Genomic DNA, 21,125 nt, shown 5'->3' on the forward strand with positions numbered 1-21,125 from the left:
ACGGGGGACCCCTACTCTTTTTGTCCCCCGTATTTTTTGCACCAGCACCAGGTGCAGAGCCCGGTGCTGGTTTTAAAAATATGGGGGATCCCCTGTCAATTTTTTCCCCGGATTTTTAGAACCAGGACCAGCTCGAAGAGCCCGAGGCTGGTTATGCTTTGGAGGGGAGACCCCACGTCATTTTTTTCCGGGTTTTTCCCGTTTTTTCAATTCGCGGCAAAATCCGGCAAATCGACCGTTTTTCGCCCGTGGGAATGTCGAATCCGTTTTTCATTGAATATGGTGAATTCCGGCAGCCACCTGCCGGAATTCACCTGTCGAATTGTGTCGAATTAAAAAAACGGCGATAATTTGCCGCGATTCGCCCGCAATTGCATATACCCCATAGTGTTACATGCTTAAGACTGCTACAAAAATAAATATACTGATTAGATGGACACATTAATCCAAGGCCAACAAAGTAGAATTTCCATCATGTCCTTTTTATAGTATGTATTGTTTTGTTCCTCATATACCTATAGGATTGTAGGCTTCTTTCTAGGATACCACAAAATGTAATCAGCACCTTACAACGGAATGAAGTGTCTGACCAGAAGAGCTTGCAATTTAATTGCTTATTATTACTCTCAATTGTTACCATTCTATCATTGCATCCATTGTGCGAATGTGTCACAGCAATATCTAGAAAAGAAATAGCTATTGCTTGATGAGGATTCTGGGTATTATACTGTAAATAAAACACATTTTCTAAACTAAGGGAACAGTCTGACTAAAAGGGGAGCTTAATTACCCAACTGACTAAACCACTAACAATGCAGCGGTGACTGCACACAGACAAATACCCACCCCCGATTCTCCGCAATTTATGCCTGGCTCTTCACCAGCTTGGCGTGAACGGAAAATCACTGTCATTTATCATTATCTTTCATTTATAACCCACTGAAATCTTCTTCAGTGCTGATTATTGAGAGACCATGAAATAGACTAATGACAAACAGTGGCCTAAAATAGCAGGTAAAGAAGTCTGTGCCCAAATGAGCTTACAATCCAAGAGGCATGGAGAACACGATATACAGTATAAGGAAGCAGAATAACAGTTGTGACTGCTGGTGGGGAAGGCGCAGCATTATCAACCACCAATCACAAAGCAGCCAATGGTGACCACTATTACTCTGCAGCTAGCAGATGGAATGAGAAGCGGTGCGGGAAGATGAAGACCAAAATGTGACCAAGTCACTATAGAAATCTTAAAGACATACATCGCCATAACTGTTCTCGGTCACTTATTTACCTGAACCTTTTTCCACTTTTGTTCTGTTGTACATATATCATTAGGATACGATTATGTCTACGTAATGCATTATAAGTGGTGGGTACTTACCTGCATTAGAAGTACAGTGATTCATGTAATCTGGTCTTGCTTGCTTTCTTTTCAACTCAATCCCATGTGGATCTGTGGGGACATGATAGTATAAGAGGATGTACAGTGTAATCTTAGATGAGAGCATGTAGTGGTGCCTAGTACCTACCGGGGCCATTAAACTCGTCTAGCGGGCAGCTGAGACGGGGACGCTTTTTGTGCAGGCTGTAGGAATCTGCAACGGAAGGTTTAAGGCATATGATGAATATATGCATGGGACGATTATGTATAAAAATACTACACAGAGCTATGGTGGTCCAAAAAGTCCAAAAGGGTCACGTGCAGACCCCCAAGTTCATTTCGGGTATCTTCAGAATGATTCTAACGTAACATTGGGGGTAATTCAGACCTGATCGTTAGGCGGCGTTTTTGCACAGCGGGCTATCAGGTCTAAACTGCGCATGCATTGCACGGCAATGCGCAGGCGCGTCGCACGATTGCAAAGTGGATCGCCGCTCAGCGATGGGTTTGTGCAAAGAATCTATTCGCACGGGCGTTCGCAAGGAGATTGACAGGAAGAGGGCGTTTGTGGGTGGCAACTGACCGTTTTCAGGGAGTGGTTGGAAAAATGCAGGCGTGTCCAAGAGTTTGCAGGGCGGGTGTCTGGCGTCAATTCCGGGACCGGACAGGCTGATGGGATCGCAGCGGCTGAGTAAGTCCTGGGCTGTGCAGAGACTGCACAAGATCTGTTTGTACACCTCTGCTACACATGCGTTCGCACACTTGCACAGCTAAAATACAATCACCCCTGTAGGCAGCGACTATCTGATCGCAGCAGTGCAAAAATCGCTTGCTAGAGATCAGGTCTGAATTAGGTCCATTGCCAATGTTGAGCTTTCATATACTTTATATAATATAACTAAAAAATACCAAGATAATAGAAGTAACGGTATATATAATATAGAAATACACAGAAAACGTCCTGGAAGTCTCCCACACACAAATTTGACAGACCAGTGGCGACACCCTTATTGCACACACTTACTGTTGTGCCGCGGCATGTACGTGAAGACCAGTCCTTCGCTGCGGATCCCATCTGTGATCCTCTGTAGACAGACTTGGACACAAGCTGGGTCTGTGATGTGCAGATCATGATATGGTGGAGTCTTCAGGACGATGGCGATTTGTCTGTGCACATCAGCCTGCGAGAAATCAGCACGGGCTTCCCACGTACTGTCCACGAACATCACCTGGATGTCCTCTGAGACATTCGTGTACAAAATATGCAATGGGTTACACAGGCAATGCACAATGCAATCATTAAACTGGCAGTGACTAACCGTCAGACATCTTCACACACAGTAAGTAAAGGACATTGGCCCTCATTCCGAGTTGATCGCTTGCGAGCTACTTTTTGCAGCCGTGCAAACGCATAGTCGCCGCCCACGGGGGAGTGTATTTTCGCTTTGCAAGTGTGCGATCGCATGTGCAGCTGAGCGGTACAAAAACAGTATGTGCAAAACAAGACCAGCCCTGAAGTTACTTATCCTGTGCGACGGAGGTCCCGGAATTGACGTCAGATACCCGCCCAGCAAACGCCTGCGTTTTTCCTACCACTCCCAGAAAACATTCAGTTGACACCCATAAACGCCCTTTTCCTGCCAATCTCCTTGCGATCGGCTGTGCGAATGGAATCGTCACTAGATGCATTGCACAGCAACGATGCTGTTTGTACCCGTACGACGCGCGTGCGCATTGCAGTGCATACGCATGCGCAGTTTTGCCTTTTTTTACCTGATCGCTGCGCTGCGAAAATCGTCAGCGAGCAATCCACTCGGAATGAACCCCATTGTAAATAACAAGATCAGCAACATTAGCATAACATTGTAGAAGCGTCATATACGCCATAATGACAATGTAAAAAAAAAGGGTTTTTTTTTTATTTTTGCAAATTTATTAAAAATAAAAAACCAATAAATCAAATCTACATAAGTATTCACAGCCTTTGCTCAATACTTTGTTGATGCACCTTTGGCAGCAATTACAGCCTCAAGTCTTTTTGAATATGATGCCACAAGCTTGGCACACCTATCTTTGGTTGGTTTCGCACATTCCTCTTTGCAGCACCTCTCAAGCTCCATCAGGTTGGATGGGAAGTGTCAGTGCACAGGCATTTTTAGATCTCTCCAGAGATGTTCAAGAGGATTCAAGTCTGGGCTCTGGCTGGGCCACTCAAGGACATTCACAGAGTTGTCCTGAAGCCACTCCTTTGATATCTTGGCTGTGTGCTTAGGGTCGTTGTCCTGCTGTAAGATGAACAGTCGCCCCAGACTGAGGTCAAGAGTGCTCTGGAGTAGGCTTTCATCCAGGATGTCTCTGTATGTTGCTGCATTCATCTTTTCCTCTATCCTGACTGGTGTCCCAGTTTGTGCAGCTGAAAAACATCCCCACAGCATGATGCTGCCACCACCATGCTTCACTATAGGGATGGTATTGGCCTGGTGATGAGCAGTGCCTGGTTTCCTCCAAACATGACGCCTGGCATTCACACCAAAGAGTTCAATCTTTGTCTCATCAGACCAGAGAATTTTGTTTCTCATGGTCGGAGAGTCCTTCGGGTGCATTTTGCAAACTCCAGGCAGGCTGCCATGTGCTTTTTACTAAGGAGTGGCTTCTGTCTGGCCACTCTACCATACAGGCCTGATTGGTGGATTGCTGCAGAGATGGTTGTCCTTCTGGAAGGTTCTTATCTCTTCACAGAAGGATGCTGTAGCTCTGATAGAGTGTTCATCGGGTTCTTGGTCACCTCCATGACTAGGGCCCTTCTCCCCCGATCGCTCAGTTTAGACAGCCTGCCAGTTCTAGGAAGAGTGGTTCCGAACTTCTCCCGTTTATGGATGATGGAGGCCACAGGCCACTGTGCTCATTGGGACCTTCATAGCAGCAGATCTTTTTCTGTACCCTTCCCCAGATTTGTGCCTCAAGACAATCCTGTCTCGGAGGTCTACAGACAATTCCTTTGACCTCATGCTTGGTTTGTGCTCAGACATGCACTGTCAAGTGTGGGACCTTATATAAACAGTTGTGTGCCTTCCCAAATCATGTCCAATCAACTGAATTTACCACAGGTGGACTCCAATTAAGATCTACGAACATCTCAAGGATGATCAGTGGAAACAGGATGCACCTGAGCTCTCTTTTGAGCTTCATGGCAAAGGCTGTGAATACTTATGTACATGTGATTTCTTAGTTTTTTTATTTTAAATAAATTTGCAAAAATCTCAAAAAAATGTTTTCACGCTGTCATTATGGGGTGTTGTATGTAAAATTTTGTGAGGGGAAAAAATGAATTTATTCCATTTTGGAATAAGGCTGTAATATAATAAAATGTGGAAAAAGTGAAGTGCTGTGAATACTTTCCGGATGCACTGTACATCTAAAGTGTAGAATAATTTCAGATGACCACTCCCCTCCTGCCTGTCTTCCCTGTGTCACACAGTAAATGGATCGTTCCTAGTATGTTAGCCACTGTCCTCTCACCATTCTCCCGTGTCACACAGAAAATGTATCACTCCCTGTATCTCAGCCACTGCCCTCTCACCTTTCTCCACTGTGTCATACAGAAAATGCATCGCTCCTTGTATCTCAGCCACTGTCCTCTCAACTTTCTCCCGTGTCACACAGAAAATGCATCACTCCCTGTATCTCAGCCACTGTCCTCTCACCTTTCTCCCCTGTGTCACACAGAAAATGCATCACTCCCTGTATCTCAGCCACTGTACTCTCACCTGTCCCCCGTGTCACACAGAAAATTCATCACTCCCTGTATCTCAGCCACTGCCCTCTCACCTGTCCCCCGTGTCAGACAGAAAATGCATCACTCCCTGTATCTCAGCCACTGTCCTCTCACCTGTCCCCCATGTCAGACAGAAAATGCATCGCTCCCTGTATCTCAGCCACTGTCCTCTCACATTTCTCCCCTGTGTCAAACAGAAAATGCATCACTCCCTGTATCTCAGCCACTGTCCTCTCACCTTTCTCCCGTGTCACGCAGAAAATGCATCGCTCCCTGTATCTCAGCCACGGTCCTCTCACCATTCTCCCCCGTGTCACACAGAAAATTAATCACTCCCTGTATCTCATCCACTGTCCTCTCACCTGTCCCCCGTGTCACACAGAAAATGCATCACTCCCTGTATCTCAGTCACTGTCCTCTCACCTGTCCCCGTGTCACACAGAAAATGCATCACTCCCTGTATCTCAGCCACTGTCCTCTCACCTTTCTCTCCCGTGTCACACAGAAAATGCATCACTCCCTGTATCTTAGCAACTGTCCTCTCACCTGTCCCCGTGTCAGACAGAAAATGCATCGCTCCCTGTATCTCAGCCACTGTCCTCTCACCATTCTCCCCCGTGTCACACAGAAAATGCATCACTCCCTGTATCTCAGCCACTGTCCTCTCACCTTTCTCCCCCGTGTCACACAGAAAATGCATCACTCCCTGTATCTCAGCCACTGTCCTCTCACCTGTCCCCCGTGTCAGACAGAAAATGCATCACTCCCTGTATCTCAGCCACTGTCCTCTCACCTGTCCCCCGTGTCACACAGAAAATGCGTCACTCCCTGTATCTCAGCCACTGCCCTCTCACCTTTCTCCCGTGTCACACAGAAAATGCATCGCTCCCTGTATCTCAGCCACTGTCCTCTCACCTTTCTCCCGTGTCACACAGAAAATGCATCACTCCCTGTATCTCAGCCACTGTCCTCTCACCTTTCTCCCGTGTCACACAGAAAATGCATCGCTCCCTGTATCTCAGCCACTGTCCTCTCACCTTTCTCCCGTGTCAACACAGAAAATGCATCCCTCCCTGTATCTCAGCCACTGTCCTCTCACCTTTCTCCCCTGTGTCACACAGAAAATGCATCACTCCCTGTATCTCAGCCACTGTCCTCTCACCTGTCCCCCGTGTCAGACAGAAAATGCATTGCTCCCTGTATCTCAGCCACTGTCCTCTCACCTGTCCCCCGTGTCAGACAGAAAATGCATCACTCCCTGTATCTCAGCCACTGTCCTCTCACCAGTCTCCCCTGTGTCACACAGAAAATGCATCACTCCCTGTATCTCAGCCACTGTCCTCTCACCTGTCCCCCGTGTCAGATAGAAAATGCATCACTCCCTGTATCTCAGCCACTGTCCTCTCACCAGTCTCCCCTGTGTCACACAGAAAATGCATCACTCCCTGTATCTCAGCCACTGTCCTCTCACCTGTCCCCCGTGTCACACAGAAAATGCATCACTCCCCGTATCTCAGCCACTGTCCTCTCACCTTTCTCCCCTGTGTCACACAGAAAATGCATCACTCCCTGTCTCTCAGCCACTGTACTCTCACCTTTCTCCCGTGTCACACAGAAAATGCATCGCTCCCTGTATCTCAGCGACTATCCTCTCACCATTCTCCCGTGTCACACAGAAAATGCATCACTCCCTGTATCTCAGCCACTGCCCTCTCACCATTCTCCCCCGTGTCACACAGAAAATGCATCACTCCCTGTATCTCAGCCACTGTCCTCTCACCTTTCTCCTCTGTGTCACACAGAAAATGCATCACTCCCTGTATTTCATCCACTGTCCTCTCACCATTCTCCCCCGTGTCACACAGAAAATGCATCGCGCCCTGTATCTCAGCCACTGTCCTCTCACCTTTCTCCCCCGTGTCACACAGAAAATGCATCACTCCCTGTATCTCAAGCAGACAAACAATTTGGAAGCTGCTCAATCATACCTGGATATAATTATATATCAGGTGCTGGAAGGGGGAGGGGTCACAGACAAACAAACAAAGAGGAAGGGGGGTGCAAATCCCCACCCCCAAATTCCCTTCCGCACACTGAAAATTACCTGTAACCATCCCTGAATCTATCTGGTAATAAAATTCAGAGAATTCGTCACAAATGTTTGCAAACACATGTTTAGCTGCTGGCCACTTCACGGCTTCTCTGATACAGCAGTCCAAACTACTTGATAGCAGTGCCCACATTGGGCCATGTAATTTGTCACAGTATGCCTCATAATAAAGGCCATTACTAAAACAGTTCCAGACTGAGAGCTAACTTACCAGGGAGCCACCCCCAGGATCTCCCATTGGCACTACAAGGAACAGCATGCCTTCCAAATGCTGCTCCCATTCAATGCCTCATGCACACAAGCAGACAAACAATTTGGAAGCTGCTCAATCATACCTGGAGATAATTATATATCAGGTGCTGGAAGGGGGAGGGGTCACAGACAAACAAACAAACAAAAAGGAAGGGGGGTGCAAATCCCCACCCCCAAATTCCCTTCCGCACACTGAAAATTACCTGTAACCATCCCTGAATCTATCTGGTAATAAAATTCAGAGAATTCGTCACAAATGTTTGCAAACACATGTTTAGCTGCTGGCCACTTCACGGCTTCTCTGATACAGCAGTCCTAACTACTTGATAGCAGTGCCCACATTGGGCCATGTAATTTGTCACAGTATGCCTCATAATAATGAATTCTCTGAATTTTATTACCAGATAGATTCAGGGATGGTTACAGGTAATTTTCAGTGTGCGGAAGGGAATTTGGGGGTGGGGATTTTCACCTCCCTTCCTCTTTGTTTGTTTGTTTGTCTGTGACCCCTTCCAGCACCTGATATATATGGGAGCAGCATTTGGAAGGCATGCTGTTCCTTGTAGTGCCAATGGGAGATCCTGGGGGTGGCTCCCTGGTAAGTTAGCTCTCAGTCTGGAACTGTTTTAGTAATGGCCTTTATTATGAGGCATACTGTGACAAATTACATGGCCCAATGTGGGCACTGCTATCAAGTAGTTAGGACTGCTGTATCAGAGAAGCCGTGAAGTGGCCAGCAGCTAAACATGTGTTTGCAAACATTTGTGACGAATTCTCTGAATTTTATTACCAGATAGATTCAGGGATGGTTACAGGTAATTTTCAGTGTGCGGAAGGGAATTTGGGGGTGGGGATTTGCACCCCCCTTCCTCTTTGTTTGTGTGACTCCCTGTATCTCATCCACTGTCCTCTCACCTGTCCCCCGTGTCACACAGAAAATGCATCACACCCTGTATCTCAGCCACTGTCCTCTCACCTGTCCCCCGTGTCACACAGAAAATGCATCACTCCCTGTATCTCAGCCACTGTCCTCTCACCATTCTCCCCTGTGTCACACAGAAAATGCATCACTCCCTGTATCTCAGCCACTGTCCTCTCACCTTTCTCCCCCGTGTCACACAGAAAATGCATCACTACCTGTATCTCAGCCACTGCCCTCTCACCATTCTCCCGTGTCACACAGAAAATGCATCACTCCCTGTATCTCAGCCACTGTCCTCCCACCTTTCTCCCGTGTCATAAAGAAAATGCATCGCTCCCTGTATCTCAGCCACTGCCCTCTCACCATTCTCCCCCATGTCAGACAGAAAATGCATCACTCCCTGTATCTCAGCCACTGTCCTCTCACCTGTCCCCCGTGTCACACAGAAAATGCATCACACCCTGTATCTCAGCCACTGTCCTCTCACCTGTCCCCCGTGTCACACAGAAAATGCATCACTACCTGTATCTCAGCCACTGCCCTCTCACCATTCTCCCGTGTCGCACAGAAAATGCATCACACCCTGTATCTCAGCCACTGTCCTCCCACCTTTCTCCCGTGTCATAAAGAAAATGCATCGCTCCCTGTATCTCAGCCACTGCCCTCTCACCATTCTCCCCCATGTCAGACAGAAAATGCATCGCTCCCTGTATCTCAGCCACTGCCCTCTCACCATTCTCCCCCATGTCACACAGAAAATGCATCACTCCCTGTATCTCAGCCACTGTCCTCTCACCTTTCTCCCGTGTCACACAGAAAATGCATCACTCCCTGTATCTCAGCCACTGTCCTCTCACCTTTCTCCCGTGTCACACAGAAAATACATCACTCCCTGTAGCTCAGCCACTGTCCTCTCACCATTCTCCCCTGTGTCACACAGAAAATACATCACTCCCTGTATCTCTGCCACTGTCCTCTCACCTGTCCCCCCTGTCACACAGAAAATGCATCACTCCCTGTATCTCAGCCACCGTCCTCTCACCAGTCTCCCCTGTGTCACACAGAAAATGCATCGCTTCCTGTATCTCAGCCACCGTCCTCTCACCTGTCCCCCGTGTCAGACAGAAAATGCATCACTCCCTGTATCTCTGCCACTGTCCTCTCACCTGTCCCCCGTGTCAGACAGAAAATGCATCACTCCCTGTATCTCAGCCACTGTCCTCTCACCTTTCTCCCCGTGTCACACAGAAAATGCATCACTCCCTGTATCTCAGCCACTGTCCTCTCACCTATCTCCCCCGTGTCACACAGAAAATGCATCACTCCCTGTATCTCAGCCACTGTCCTCTCACCTTTCTCCCGTGTCACACAGAAAATGCATCACTCCCTGTATCTCAGCCACTGTCCTCTCACCTTTCTCCCCTGTGTCACACAGAAAATGCATCACTCCCTGTATCTCAGCCACTGTCCTCTCACCTTTCTCCCCCGTGTCACACAGAAAATGCATCACTCCCTGTATCTCAGCCACTGTCCTCTCACCTTTCTCTCCCGTGTCACACAGAAAATGCATCACTCCCTGTATCTCAGCCACTGTCCTCTCACCTTTCTCTCCCATGTCACACAGAAAATGCATCACTCCCTGTATCTCAGCCACTGTCCTCTCACCTGTCCCCCGTGTCACACAGAAAATGCATCACTCCCTGTATCTCAGCCACTGCCCTCTCTCCTTTCTCCCGTGTCACACAGAAAATGCATCACTCCCTGTATCTCAGCCACTGTCCTCTCACCTGTCCCCCCTGTGTCACACAGAAAATCCATCACTCCCTGTATCTCAGCCACTGTCCTCTCACCTTTCTCCCCCATGTCAGACAGAAATTGCATCACTCCCTGTATCTCAGCCACTGTCCTCTCACCTTTCTCCCGTGTCATACAGAAAATGCATCACTCCCTGTATCTCAGCCACTGTCCTCTCACCTTTCTCCCCTGTGTCACACAGAAAATGCATCACTCCCTGTATCTCAGCCACTGTCCTCTCACCTTTCTCCCCTGTGTCACACAGAAAATGCATCACTCCCTGTATCTCAGCCACTGTCCTCTCACCATTCTCCACCGTGTCACACAGAAAATGCATCACTCCCTGTATCTCAGCCACTGTCCTCTCACCATTCTCCACCGTGTCACACAGAAAATGCATCACTCCCTGTATCTCAGCCACTGTCCTCTCACCTGTCCCCGTGTCAGACAGAAAATGCATCACTCCCTGTATCTCAGCAACTGTCCTCTCACCTTTCTCCCGTGTCACACAGAAAATACATCACTCCCTGTATCTCTGCCACTGTCCTCTCACCTGTCCCCCCTGTCACACAGAAAATGCATCACTCCCTGTATCTCAGCCACCGTCCTCTCACCAGTCTCCCCTGTGTCACACAGAAAATGTATCGCTTCCTGTATCTCAGCCACCGTCCTCTCACCTGTCCCCCGTGTCAGACAGAAAATGCATCACTCCCTGTATCTCAGCCACTGTCCTCTCACCTGTCCCCCGTGTCAGACAGAAAATGCATCACTCCCTGTATCTCAGCCACTGTCCTCTCACCTTTCTCCCCTGTGTCACACAGAAAATGCATCACTCCCTGTATCTCAGCCACTGTGCTCTCACCTATCTCCCCCGTGTCACACAGAAAATGCATCACTCCCTGTATCTCAGCCACTGTCCTCTCACCTTTCTCCTGTGTCACACAGAAAATGCATCACTCCCTGTATCTCAGCCACTGTCCTCTCACCTTTCTCTCCCGTGTCACACAGAAAATGCATCACTCCCTGTATCTCAGCCACTGTCCTCTCACCTTTCTCTCCCATGTCACACAGAAAATGCATCACACCCTGTATCTCAGCCACTGTCCTCTCACCTGTCCCCCGTGTCACACAGAAAATGCATCACTCCCTGTATCTCAGCCACTGTCCTCTCACCATTCTCCCCTGTGTCACACAGAAAATGCATCACTCCCTGTATCTCAGCCACTGTCCTCTCACCTTTCTCCCCCATGTCACACAGAAAATGCATCACTACCTGTATCTCAGCCACTGCCCTCTCACCATTCTCCCGTGTCACACAGAAAATGCATCACTCCCTGTATCTCAGCCACTGTCCTCCCACCTTTCTCCCGTGTCATAAAGAAAATGCATCGCTCCCTGTATCTCAGCCACTGCCCTCTCACCATTCTCCCCCATGTCAGACAGAAAATGCATTACTCCCTGTATCTCAGCCACTGCCCTCTCACCTGTCTCCCGTGTCACACAGAAAATGCATCACACCCTGTATCTCAGCCACTGTCCTCTCACCTGTCCCCCGTGTCACACAGAAAATGCATCACTACCTGTATCTCAGCCACTGCCCTCTCACCATTCTCCCGTGTCGCACAGAAAATGCATCACACCCTGTATCTCAGCCACTGTCCTCCCACCTTTCTCCCGTGTCATAAAGAAAATGCATCGCTCCCTGTATCTCAGCCACTGCCCTCTCACCATTCTCCCCCGTGTCACACAGAAAATGCATCACTCCCTGTATCTCAGCCACTGCCCTCTCTCCTTTCTCCCGTGTCACACAGAAAATGCATCACTCCCTGTATCTCAGCCACTCTACTCTCACCTTTCTCCCCCGTGTCACACAGAAAATGCATCACTCCCTGTATCTCAGCCACTGTCCTCTCACCTGTCCCCCCTGTGTCACACAGAAAATGCATCACTCCCTGTATCTCAGCCACTGTCCTCTCACCTTTCTCCCCCATGTCAGACAGAAATTGCATCACTCCCTGTATCTCAGCCACTGTCCTCTCACCTTTCTCCCGTGTCATACAGAAAATGCATCACTCCCTGTATCTCAGCCACTGTCCTCTCACCTTTCTCCCCTGTGTCACACAGAAAATGCATCACTCCCTGTATCTCAGCCACTGTCCTCTCACCTTTCTCCCCTGTGTCACACAGAAAATGCATCACTCCCTGTATCTCAGCCACTGTCCTCTCACCTTTCTCCCCCGTGTCACACAGAAAATGCATCACTCCCTGTATCTCAGCCACTGTCCTCTCACCATTCTCCACCGTGTCACACAGAAAATGCATCACTCCCTGTATCTCAGCCACTGTCCTCTCACCATTCTCCACCGTGTCACACAGAAAATGCATCACTCCCTGTATCTCAGCCACTGTCCTCTCACCTTTCTCCCCTGTGTCACACAGAAAATGCATCACTCCCTGTATCTCAGCCACTGTCCTCTCACCTTTCTCCCGTGTCACACAGAAAATACATCACTCCCTGTAGCTCAGCCACTGTCCTCTCACCATTCTCCCCTGTGTCACACAGAAAATGCATCACTCCCTGTATCTCAGCCACTGTCCTCTCACCTTTCTCCCGTGTCACACAGAAAATACATCACTCCCTGTAGCTCAGCCACTGTCCTCTCACCATTCTCCCCTGTGTCACACAGAAAATACATCACTCCCTGTATCTCTGCCACTGTCCTCTCACCTGTCCCCCCTGTCACACAGAAAATGCATCGCTTCCTGTATCTCAGCCACCGTCCTCTCACCTGTCCCCCGTGTCACACAGAAAATGCATCGCTTCCTGTATCTCAGCCACTGTCCTCTCACCTGTCCCCCGTGTCACACAGAAAATGCATCACTCCCTGTATCTCAGCCACTGTCCTCTCACCATTCTCCCCTGTGTCACACAGAAAATACATCACTCCCTGTATCTCTGCCACTGTCCTCTCACCTGTCCCCCCTGTCACACAGAAAATGCATCGCTTCCTGTATCTCAGCCACCGTCCTCTCACCTGTCCCCCGTGTCACACAGAAAATGCATCGCTTCCTGTATCTCAGCCACTGTCCTCTCACCTGTCCCCCGTGTCACACAGAAAATACATCACTCCCTGTATCTCAGCCACTGTCCTCTCACCTGTCCCCCGTGTCAGACAGAAAATGCATCACTCCCTGTATCTCAGCCACTGTCCTCTCACCTTTCTCCCCTGTGTCACACAGAAAATGCATCACTCCCTGTATCTCAGCCACTGTCCTCTCACCTATCTCCCCCGTGTCACACAGAAAATGCATCACTCCCTGTATCTCAGCCACTGTCCTCTCACCTTTCTCCCCTGTGTCACACAGAAAATGCATCACTCCCTGTATCTCAGCCACTGTCCTCTCACCTTTCTCTCCCGTGTCACACAGAAAATGCATCACTCCCTGTATCTCAGCCACTGTCCTCTCACCTTTCTCCCGTGTCACACAGAAAATGCATCACTCCCTGTATCTCAGCCACCGTCCTCTCACCTGTCCCCCGTGTCAGACAGAAAATGCATCACTCCCTGTATCTCAGCCACTGTCCTCTCACCTTTCTCCCCCATGTCAGACAGAAATTGCATCACTCCCTGTATCTCAGCCACTGTCCTGTCACCTTTCTCCCGTGTCATACAGAAAATGCATCACTCCCTGTATCTCAGCCACTGTCCTCTCACCTTTCTCCCCTGTGTCACACAGAAAATGCATCACTCCCTGTATCTCAGCCACTGTCCTCTCAGCTGTCCCCCCTGTGTCACACAGAAAATGCATCACTCCCTGTATCTCAGCCACTGTCCTCTTACCTTTCTCCCCCATGTCAGACAGAAATTGCATCACTCCCTGTATCTCAGCCACTGTCCTGTCACCTTTCTCCCGTGTCATACAGAAAATGCATCACTCCCTGTATCTCAGCCACTGTCCTCTCACCTTTCTCCCCTGTGTCACACAGAAAATGCATCACTCCCTGTATCTCAGCCACTGTCCTCTCACCTTTCTCCCCTGTGTCACACAGAAAATGCATCACTCCCTGTATCTCAGCCACTGTCCTCTCACCATTCTCCACCGTGTCACACAGAAAATGCATCACTCCCTGTATCTCAGCCACTGTCCTTTCACCATTCTCCACCGTGTCACACAGAAAATGCATCACTCCCTGTATCTCAGCCACTGTCCTCTCACCTTTCTCCCCTGTGTCACACAGAAAATGCATCACTCCCTGTATCTCAGCCACTGTCCTCTCACAATTCTCCACCGTGTCACACAGAAAATGCATCACTCCCTGTATCTCAGCCACTGTCCTCTCACCTTTCTCCCGTGTCACACAGAAAATGCATCACTCCCTGTATCTCAGCCACTGTCCTCTCACCTTTCTCCCATGTCACACAGAAAATGCATCACTCCCTGTATCTCAGCCACTGTCCTCTCACCTTTCTCCCCTGTGTCACACAGAAAATGCATCACTCCCTGTATCTCAGCCACTGTCCTCTCACCTGTCCCCCGTGTCACACAGAAAATGCATCACTCCCTGTATCTCAGCCAATGTCCTCTCACCTTTCTGTACTTTGTCACACAGTATGTAAATCTCATCTCCACCTTCACAACGCCCAGAATCTTTATTCATCCGACAGATCTTCAGCTCCGATGTGTTGGTGGATTCTAAAGGAATATATATAAATATATACTGTATGTATATAATTGCCTTGGCCAGATACAAGATAGGATTATTTACATGGGGACAACATACTCAGAAAGTGTACACTGCGACTTACTCTTATCATACACTGGCTCTGACAGCACAGGGCTGATATAATTTCTTTGTCCCATTGACGAAATATACCACGCTTGGAAGCAAAGTCTGACCACATTTAGATCCACCTCTTCATGGTGCCGCCACATACCAGCTGTTGGGGAAGAAATTGTTAGGAGATGTACATGGAAACCATAGTGTTAACTTCAAATAAGCAAAAATTTTAAATGTCGGTTAAAAGGTCAGACAGAGGTCATAAAGGGGTGCCGTGAAAAAAATGCAGATTCTCTAGGGCGTGGTATTTCAAGAACCACTGACATACGCTACTTTGCAGTTATACAAGAGTGCAGACTATGCAGTGCAATGTTTTTCAGTGATGTCACAGGCCCACCTTTGCGCAGTCACCAATTTTTTTATGTATGAACCTGTGAGTCAAGATGGCAAAAGGGAATACTGCCAAATGCCAAGGGGGAGCAGTTGGGCTGATCACAGACATCTCTTGCTAACTACAGATCAGATGCATAGGCGTACTTTCTGTTGCACATACATGCCAAAGTAAGGTGTTACTTGGCAGAATGACCATAATCAAAAGTGATAATGGGATACTGAGCATTTAGAGATGTATACGGAATCCGTACACAGGCCATTGCTCCCTGCAAAATAACTTCACTGAATCACCACCAGGTGGCGGAGATTGGGTGTTCTCTTATTCTCGTAATGCTATGCAGATTACACCCTCCTGTTTAATTCCGTGGCACAAATCGATTAATGCAGGTGTGATTCATGATGCTGGGAAGTGTTAAACTGGCACAAAATGAGAAGCAATGCCGACCAGCATACTTTGCAGTGCTCACTTTATCTATGCTGCAGCGCTGAGTAATCACTGCTCACCATTGTAGGGGTCTATTCCCAACTTGAGCCTCGCTTTGACTGATGACTCGATTTCCTTTTTCCGAATACACTGGATGCCAAGATTACTAAAGCTAGAGGAAAAAATAATATGCAGTAATGGGACCGGTTCATCAAGACAGAGCTAGAATAAAAAAACTAAAAATGAATAACTAAGCTTAACCACTTAACTGACGTTTTTCCTCCCCAGAAACAGCACAGAAATAGTTTGGGGGTTTAGGGGGGATATGAGTGAATTAGGTGAAGAACAAATGGTTGAAAAAACCAAATAAAAAAAAATATTTTTGTTATTTAAAAAAAAAAAAATATATATATATATATATATATATATATATATATATATTTTACTCCAACTCCAGCACTCCGCTGACATAACTCACATGCTGCACCCGGTGCCTTCCACATGTAAGCCTGCACGGCTCCACGTAATATATCCCTCCAATGGCGGCACTCAAAGGTTCAAGTAAAAATGACACAAGTCGGCTGTTTTAAAACAGCCGACTTGTGTCATTTTTACTTGAACCTTTGAGTGCCGCCATTGGAGGGATATATATATATATATATATATATATGTATATTTCAAGCATCGAAACATCGATCGGGAACATCGTGTCCATCGGAAACATTGCGAGCATCGCGGCTTTCATTAAGACAGCCGGGACAGCCTCAAGGTATACAGGGGTGGTCTGGGGGTGGCTTGGGGGGAAGGGGGGGTAGTAATTTTCACTTCCCCAGCGGCTGCTATTGTCTGCAGCTGCAGGGGGGGGTTCTTGCCGTGCTGACCGATCAGTGATCGGCAGCACGGCAATCAGTGGGGGAGAGTGCAGGGAGGCAGAGGGACCTTCCGGTCCCTCTGACAGCAGCAGCAGTGGGATGTTTCTCTTCCCTGCCGCTGCTAACACAGTTTATCTGACTGGTCGCATCCTGTGCGACCAGGTCAGATAGAGCACTTTGCAGGCATGGTCGCATCTGATGTGACCATGCCAGGCAAGTGGTTAATTCATACAAGAAAAAAAAGAACATGCATTTTAAACAGTATAAATGTAACTAGTGAGACTTTTGTACATTATGAGAGCCCATGGGACCTGCATGTAAGCCAGCATTCCTTGGCATTAAGACGTCTGCAAAGTTTGATAATGGCTAGTGTCACACAAGCTACAAAGCATCAGAGTAATGGAATGCTATGTGTATGTATGGAACTGCAGTGATTTTTGGCATGTATGACAACAGCTTAACGCTGGCCACATGTGCTGCAGTGATGCAGGCGTTTGGTCCAATATTGCCACCAGAGTGACCAAAAAAATAGCACAATGCTTGAAAATTATAGTATACAGACCAGTAGTGTCAATGGGGGCAATTCAATTGTTTTGGGTGTCTAATTTTAGATGCCCAAAACAATTGTCAGTATTCTATTGTTGTTTGTGTGCCCATGCATATCGTGCATATTGTGCCCAAACAAACAGGGTTTAGCAGCGTAAAATAATAAGAATTTACTTACCGATAATTCTATTTCTCATAGTCCGTAGTGGATGCTGGGGACTCCGAAAGGACCATGGGGAATAGCGGCTCCGCAGGAGACTGGGCACAAAGTAAAAGCTTTAGGACTAGCTGGTGTGCACTGGCTCCTCCCCCTATGACCCTCCTCCAAGCCTCAGTTAGGATACTGTGCCCGGACGAGCGTACACAATAAGGAAGGATTTTGAATCCCGGGTAAGACTCATACCAGCCACACCAATCACACCGTACAACTTGTGATCTGAACCCAGTTAACAGCATGATAACAGAAGGAGCCTCTGAAAAGATGGCTCACAACAACAATAACCCGATTTTTGCAACAATAACTATGTACAAGTAATGCAGACAATCCGCACTTGGGATGGGCGCCCAGCATCCACTACGGACTATGAGAAATAGAATTATCGGTAAGTAAATTCTTATTTTCTCTAACGTCCTAGTGGATGCTGGGGACTCCGAAAGGACCATGGGGATTATACCAAAGCTCCCAAACGGGCGGAAGAGTGCGGATGACTCTGCAGCACCGAATGAGAGAACTCCAGGTCCTCCTCAGCCAGGGTATCAAATTTGTAGAATTTAGCAAACGTGTTTGCCCCTGACCAAGTAGCTGCTCGGCAAAGTTGTAAAGCCGAGACCCCTCGCGCAGCCGCCCAAGATGAGCCCACTTTCCGTGTGGAATGGGCTTTTACAGATTTTGGCTGTGGCAGGCCTGCCACAGAATGTGCAAGCTGAATTGTACTACAAATCCAACGAGCAATCGTCTGCTTAGAAGCAGGAGCACCCAGCTTGTTGGGTGCATACAGGATAAACAGCGAGTCAGATTTTCTGACTCCAGCCGTCCTGGAAACATATATTTTCAGGGCCCTGACTACGTCCAGCAACTTGGAATCCTCCAAGTCCCTAGTAGCCGCAGGCACCACAATAGGTTGGTTTAAGTGAAATGCTGAAACCACCTTAGGGAGAAATTGAGGACGAGTCCTCAATTCTGCCCTGTCCGTATGAAAAATTAGGTAAGGGCTTTTATAGGATAAAGCCGCCAATTCTGATACACGCCTGGCTGAAGCCAGGGCTAACAGCATTACCACTTTCCATGTGAGATATTTCAAGTCCACAGTGGTGAGTGGTTCAAACCAATGTGATTTTAGGAATCCCAACACTACATTGAGATCCCAAGGTGCCACTGGAGGCACAAAAGGAGGCTGTATATGCAGTACTCCCTTGACAAACGTCTGAACTTCAGGAACAGAAGCTAGTTCTTTTTGGAAGAATATCGACAGGGCCGAAATTTGAACCTTAATGGACCCTAATTTGAGGCCCATAGACAGTCCTGTTTGCAGGAAATGCAGGAATCGACCCAGTAGGGGCCTTCCTGGCCTCGCACCACGCAACATATTTACGCCAAATACGGTGATAATGTTGTACGGTTACATCCTTCCTGGCTTTGATCAGGGTAGCGATGACTTCATCCGGAATGCCTTTTTCCTTCAGGATCCGGCGTTCAACCGCCATGCCGTCAAACGCAGCCGCGGTAAGTCTTGGAACAGACATGGTCCCTGCTGGAGCAGGTCCTGTCTTAGAGGTAGAGGCCACGGGTCTTCCGTGAGCATCTCTTGAATTTCCGGGTACCAAGTCCTTCTTGGCCAATCCGGAGCCACGAGTATAGTCTTTACTCCTCTCCTTCTTATGATTCTCAGTACTTTTGGTATGAGAGGAAGAGGAGGGAACACATACACTGACCGGTACACCCACGGTGTTACCAGAGCGTCCACAGCTATTGCCTGAGGGTCCCTTGACCTGGAGCAATATCTGTCCAGTTTTTTGTTGAGGCGAGACGCCATCATGTCCACCTTTGGTTTTTCCCAACGGTTTACAATCATGTGGAAGACTTCTGGGTGAAGTCCCCACTCCCCCGGGTGAAGATCGTGTCTGCTGAGGAAGTCTGCTTCCCAGTTGTCCACTCCCGGAATGAACACTGCTGACAGTGCTATCACATGATTTTCCGCCCAGCGAAGAATCCTTGCCACTTCCGTCATTGCCCTCCTGCTTCTTGTGCCGCCCTGTCTGTTTACGTGGGCGACTGCCGTGATGTTGTCCGACTGGATCAATACAGGCTGACCCTGAAGCAGAGGCCTTGCCTGACTTAGGGCATTGTAAATGGCCCTTAGTTCCAGGATATTTATGTGAAGTGACGTTTCCATGCTTGACCACAAGCCCTGGAAATTTTTTCCCTGTGTGACTGCTCCCCAGCCTCTCAGGCTGGCATCCGTGGTCACCAGGACCCAATCCTGAATGCCGAATCTGCGGCCCTCTAGGAGATGAGCACTCTGTAACCACCACAGGAGAGACACCCTTGTCCTTGGAGACAGGGTTATCCGCTGATGCATTTGAAGATGCGATCCGGACCATTTGTCTAGCAGATCCAACTGAAAAGTTCTTGCGTGGAATCTGCCGAATGGAATCGCTTCGTAAGAAGCCACCATCTTTCCCAGGACCCTTGTGCACTGATGCACTGACACCTGGCCTGGTCTTAGGAGTTTCCTGACTAGGTCGGATAACTCCCTGGCTTTCTCTTCCGGGAGAAACACCTTTTTCTGTACTGTGTCCAGAATCATCCCTAGGAACAGCAGACGTGTCGTCGGAATCAGCTGCGATTTTGGAATATTTAGAATCCATCCGTGCTGTCGTAGTACTATTTGAGATAGTGCTACTCCGACCTCTAACTGTTCTCTGGACCGTGCCCTTATCAGGAGATCGTCCAAGTAAGGGATAATTAAGACGCCTTTTCTTCGAAGAAGAATCATCATTTCGGCCATTACCTTGGTAAAGACCCGGGGTGCCGTGGACAATCCAAACGGCAGCGTCTGAAACTGATAGTGACAGTTCTGTACCACAAACCTGAGGTACCCTTGGTGAGAAGGGCAAATTGGGACATGGAGGTAAGCATCCTTGATGTCCAGAGACACCATGTAGTCCCCTTCTTCCAGGTTCGCTATCACTGCTCTGAGTGACTCCATCTTGAACTTGAACCTTTTTATGTAAGTGTTCAAGGCTTTCAGATTTAAAATGGGTCTCACCGAGCCGTCCGGCTTCGGTACCACAAACAGCGTGGAGTAATACCCCTTTCCCTGTTGTAGGAGGGGTACCTTGATTATCACTTGCTGGGAATACAGCTTGTGAATGGCTTCCAATACCGCATCCCTGTCGTGGGTAGACGTTGGTAAAGCAGACTTCAGGAACCGGCGAGGGGGAGACGTCTCGAATTCCAATTTGTACCCCTGAGATACTACCTGCAGGATCCAGGGGTCCACTTGCGAGTGAGCCCACTGCGCGCTGAAATTCTTGAGACGGGCCCCCACCGTGCCTGAGTCCGCTTGTAAGGCCCCAGCGTCATGCTGAGGACTTGGCAGAAGCGGGGGAAGGCTTCTGTTCGTGGGAAAAAGCTGTCTGTTGCAGTCTTTTTCCCCTTCCTCTGCCCCGGGGCAGATATGAGTGGCCTTTTGCCCGCTTGCCCTTATGGGGACGAAAGGACTGAGCCTGAAAAGACGGTATCTTTTTCTGCTGCGAGGTGACTTGGGGTAAAAAGGTGGATTTCCCAGCCGTTGCCGTGGCCACCAGGTCCGATAGACCGCCCCCAAATAACTCCTCCCCTTTATACGGCAATACTTTCATATGCCGTTTGGA

At 48.4% G+C, this 21,125-nt stretch overlaps 1 protein-coding gene across 2 annotated transcripts in view; it reads right to left on the reverse strand.

Moving 5' to 3' along the window:
• Window positions 1–21,125, reverse strand: part of RELB (RELB proto-oncogene, NF-kB subunit) — a 116,340-nt gene that overhangs the window by 5,194 nt on the left and 90,021 nt on the right. For both annotated transcript variants that reach the window (XM_063937597.1, XM_063937596.1), the window contains exons 6-11: window positions 15,912–16,003; window positions 15,043–15,174; window positions 14,825–14,929; window positions 2,406–2,621; window positions 1,530–1,595; window positions 1,382–1,453 (exon numbers count right to left, since the gene is read on the reverse strand). In XM_063937597.1, the coding sequence (XP_063793667.1) occupies window positions 1,382–1,453; window positions 1,530–1,595; window positions 2,406–2,621; window positions 14,825–14,929; window positions 15,043–15,174; window positions 15,912–16,003 (683 nt within the window). The remainder of the gene's footprint in view (window positions 1–1,381; window positions 1,454–1,529; window positions 1,596–2,405; window positions 2,622–14,824; window positions 14,930–15,042; window positions 15,175–15,911; window positions 16,004–21,125) is intronic.

Source organism: Pseudophryne corroboree, chromosome 8 (assembly GCF_028390025.1).
Source record: "Pseudophryne corroboree isolate aPseCor3 chromosome 8, aPseCor3.hap2, whole genome shotgun sequence".
NCBI lineage: Eukaryota > Metazoa > Chordata > Amphibia > Anura > Myobatrachidae > Pseudophryne > Pseudophryne corroboree.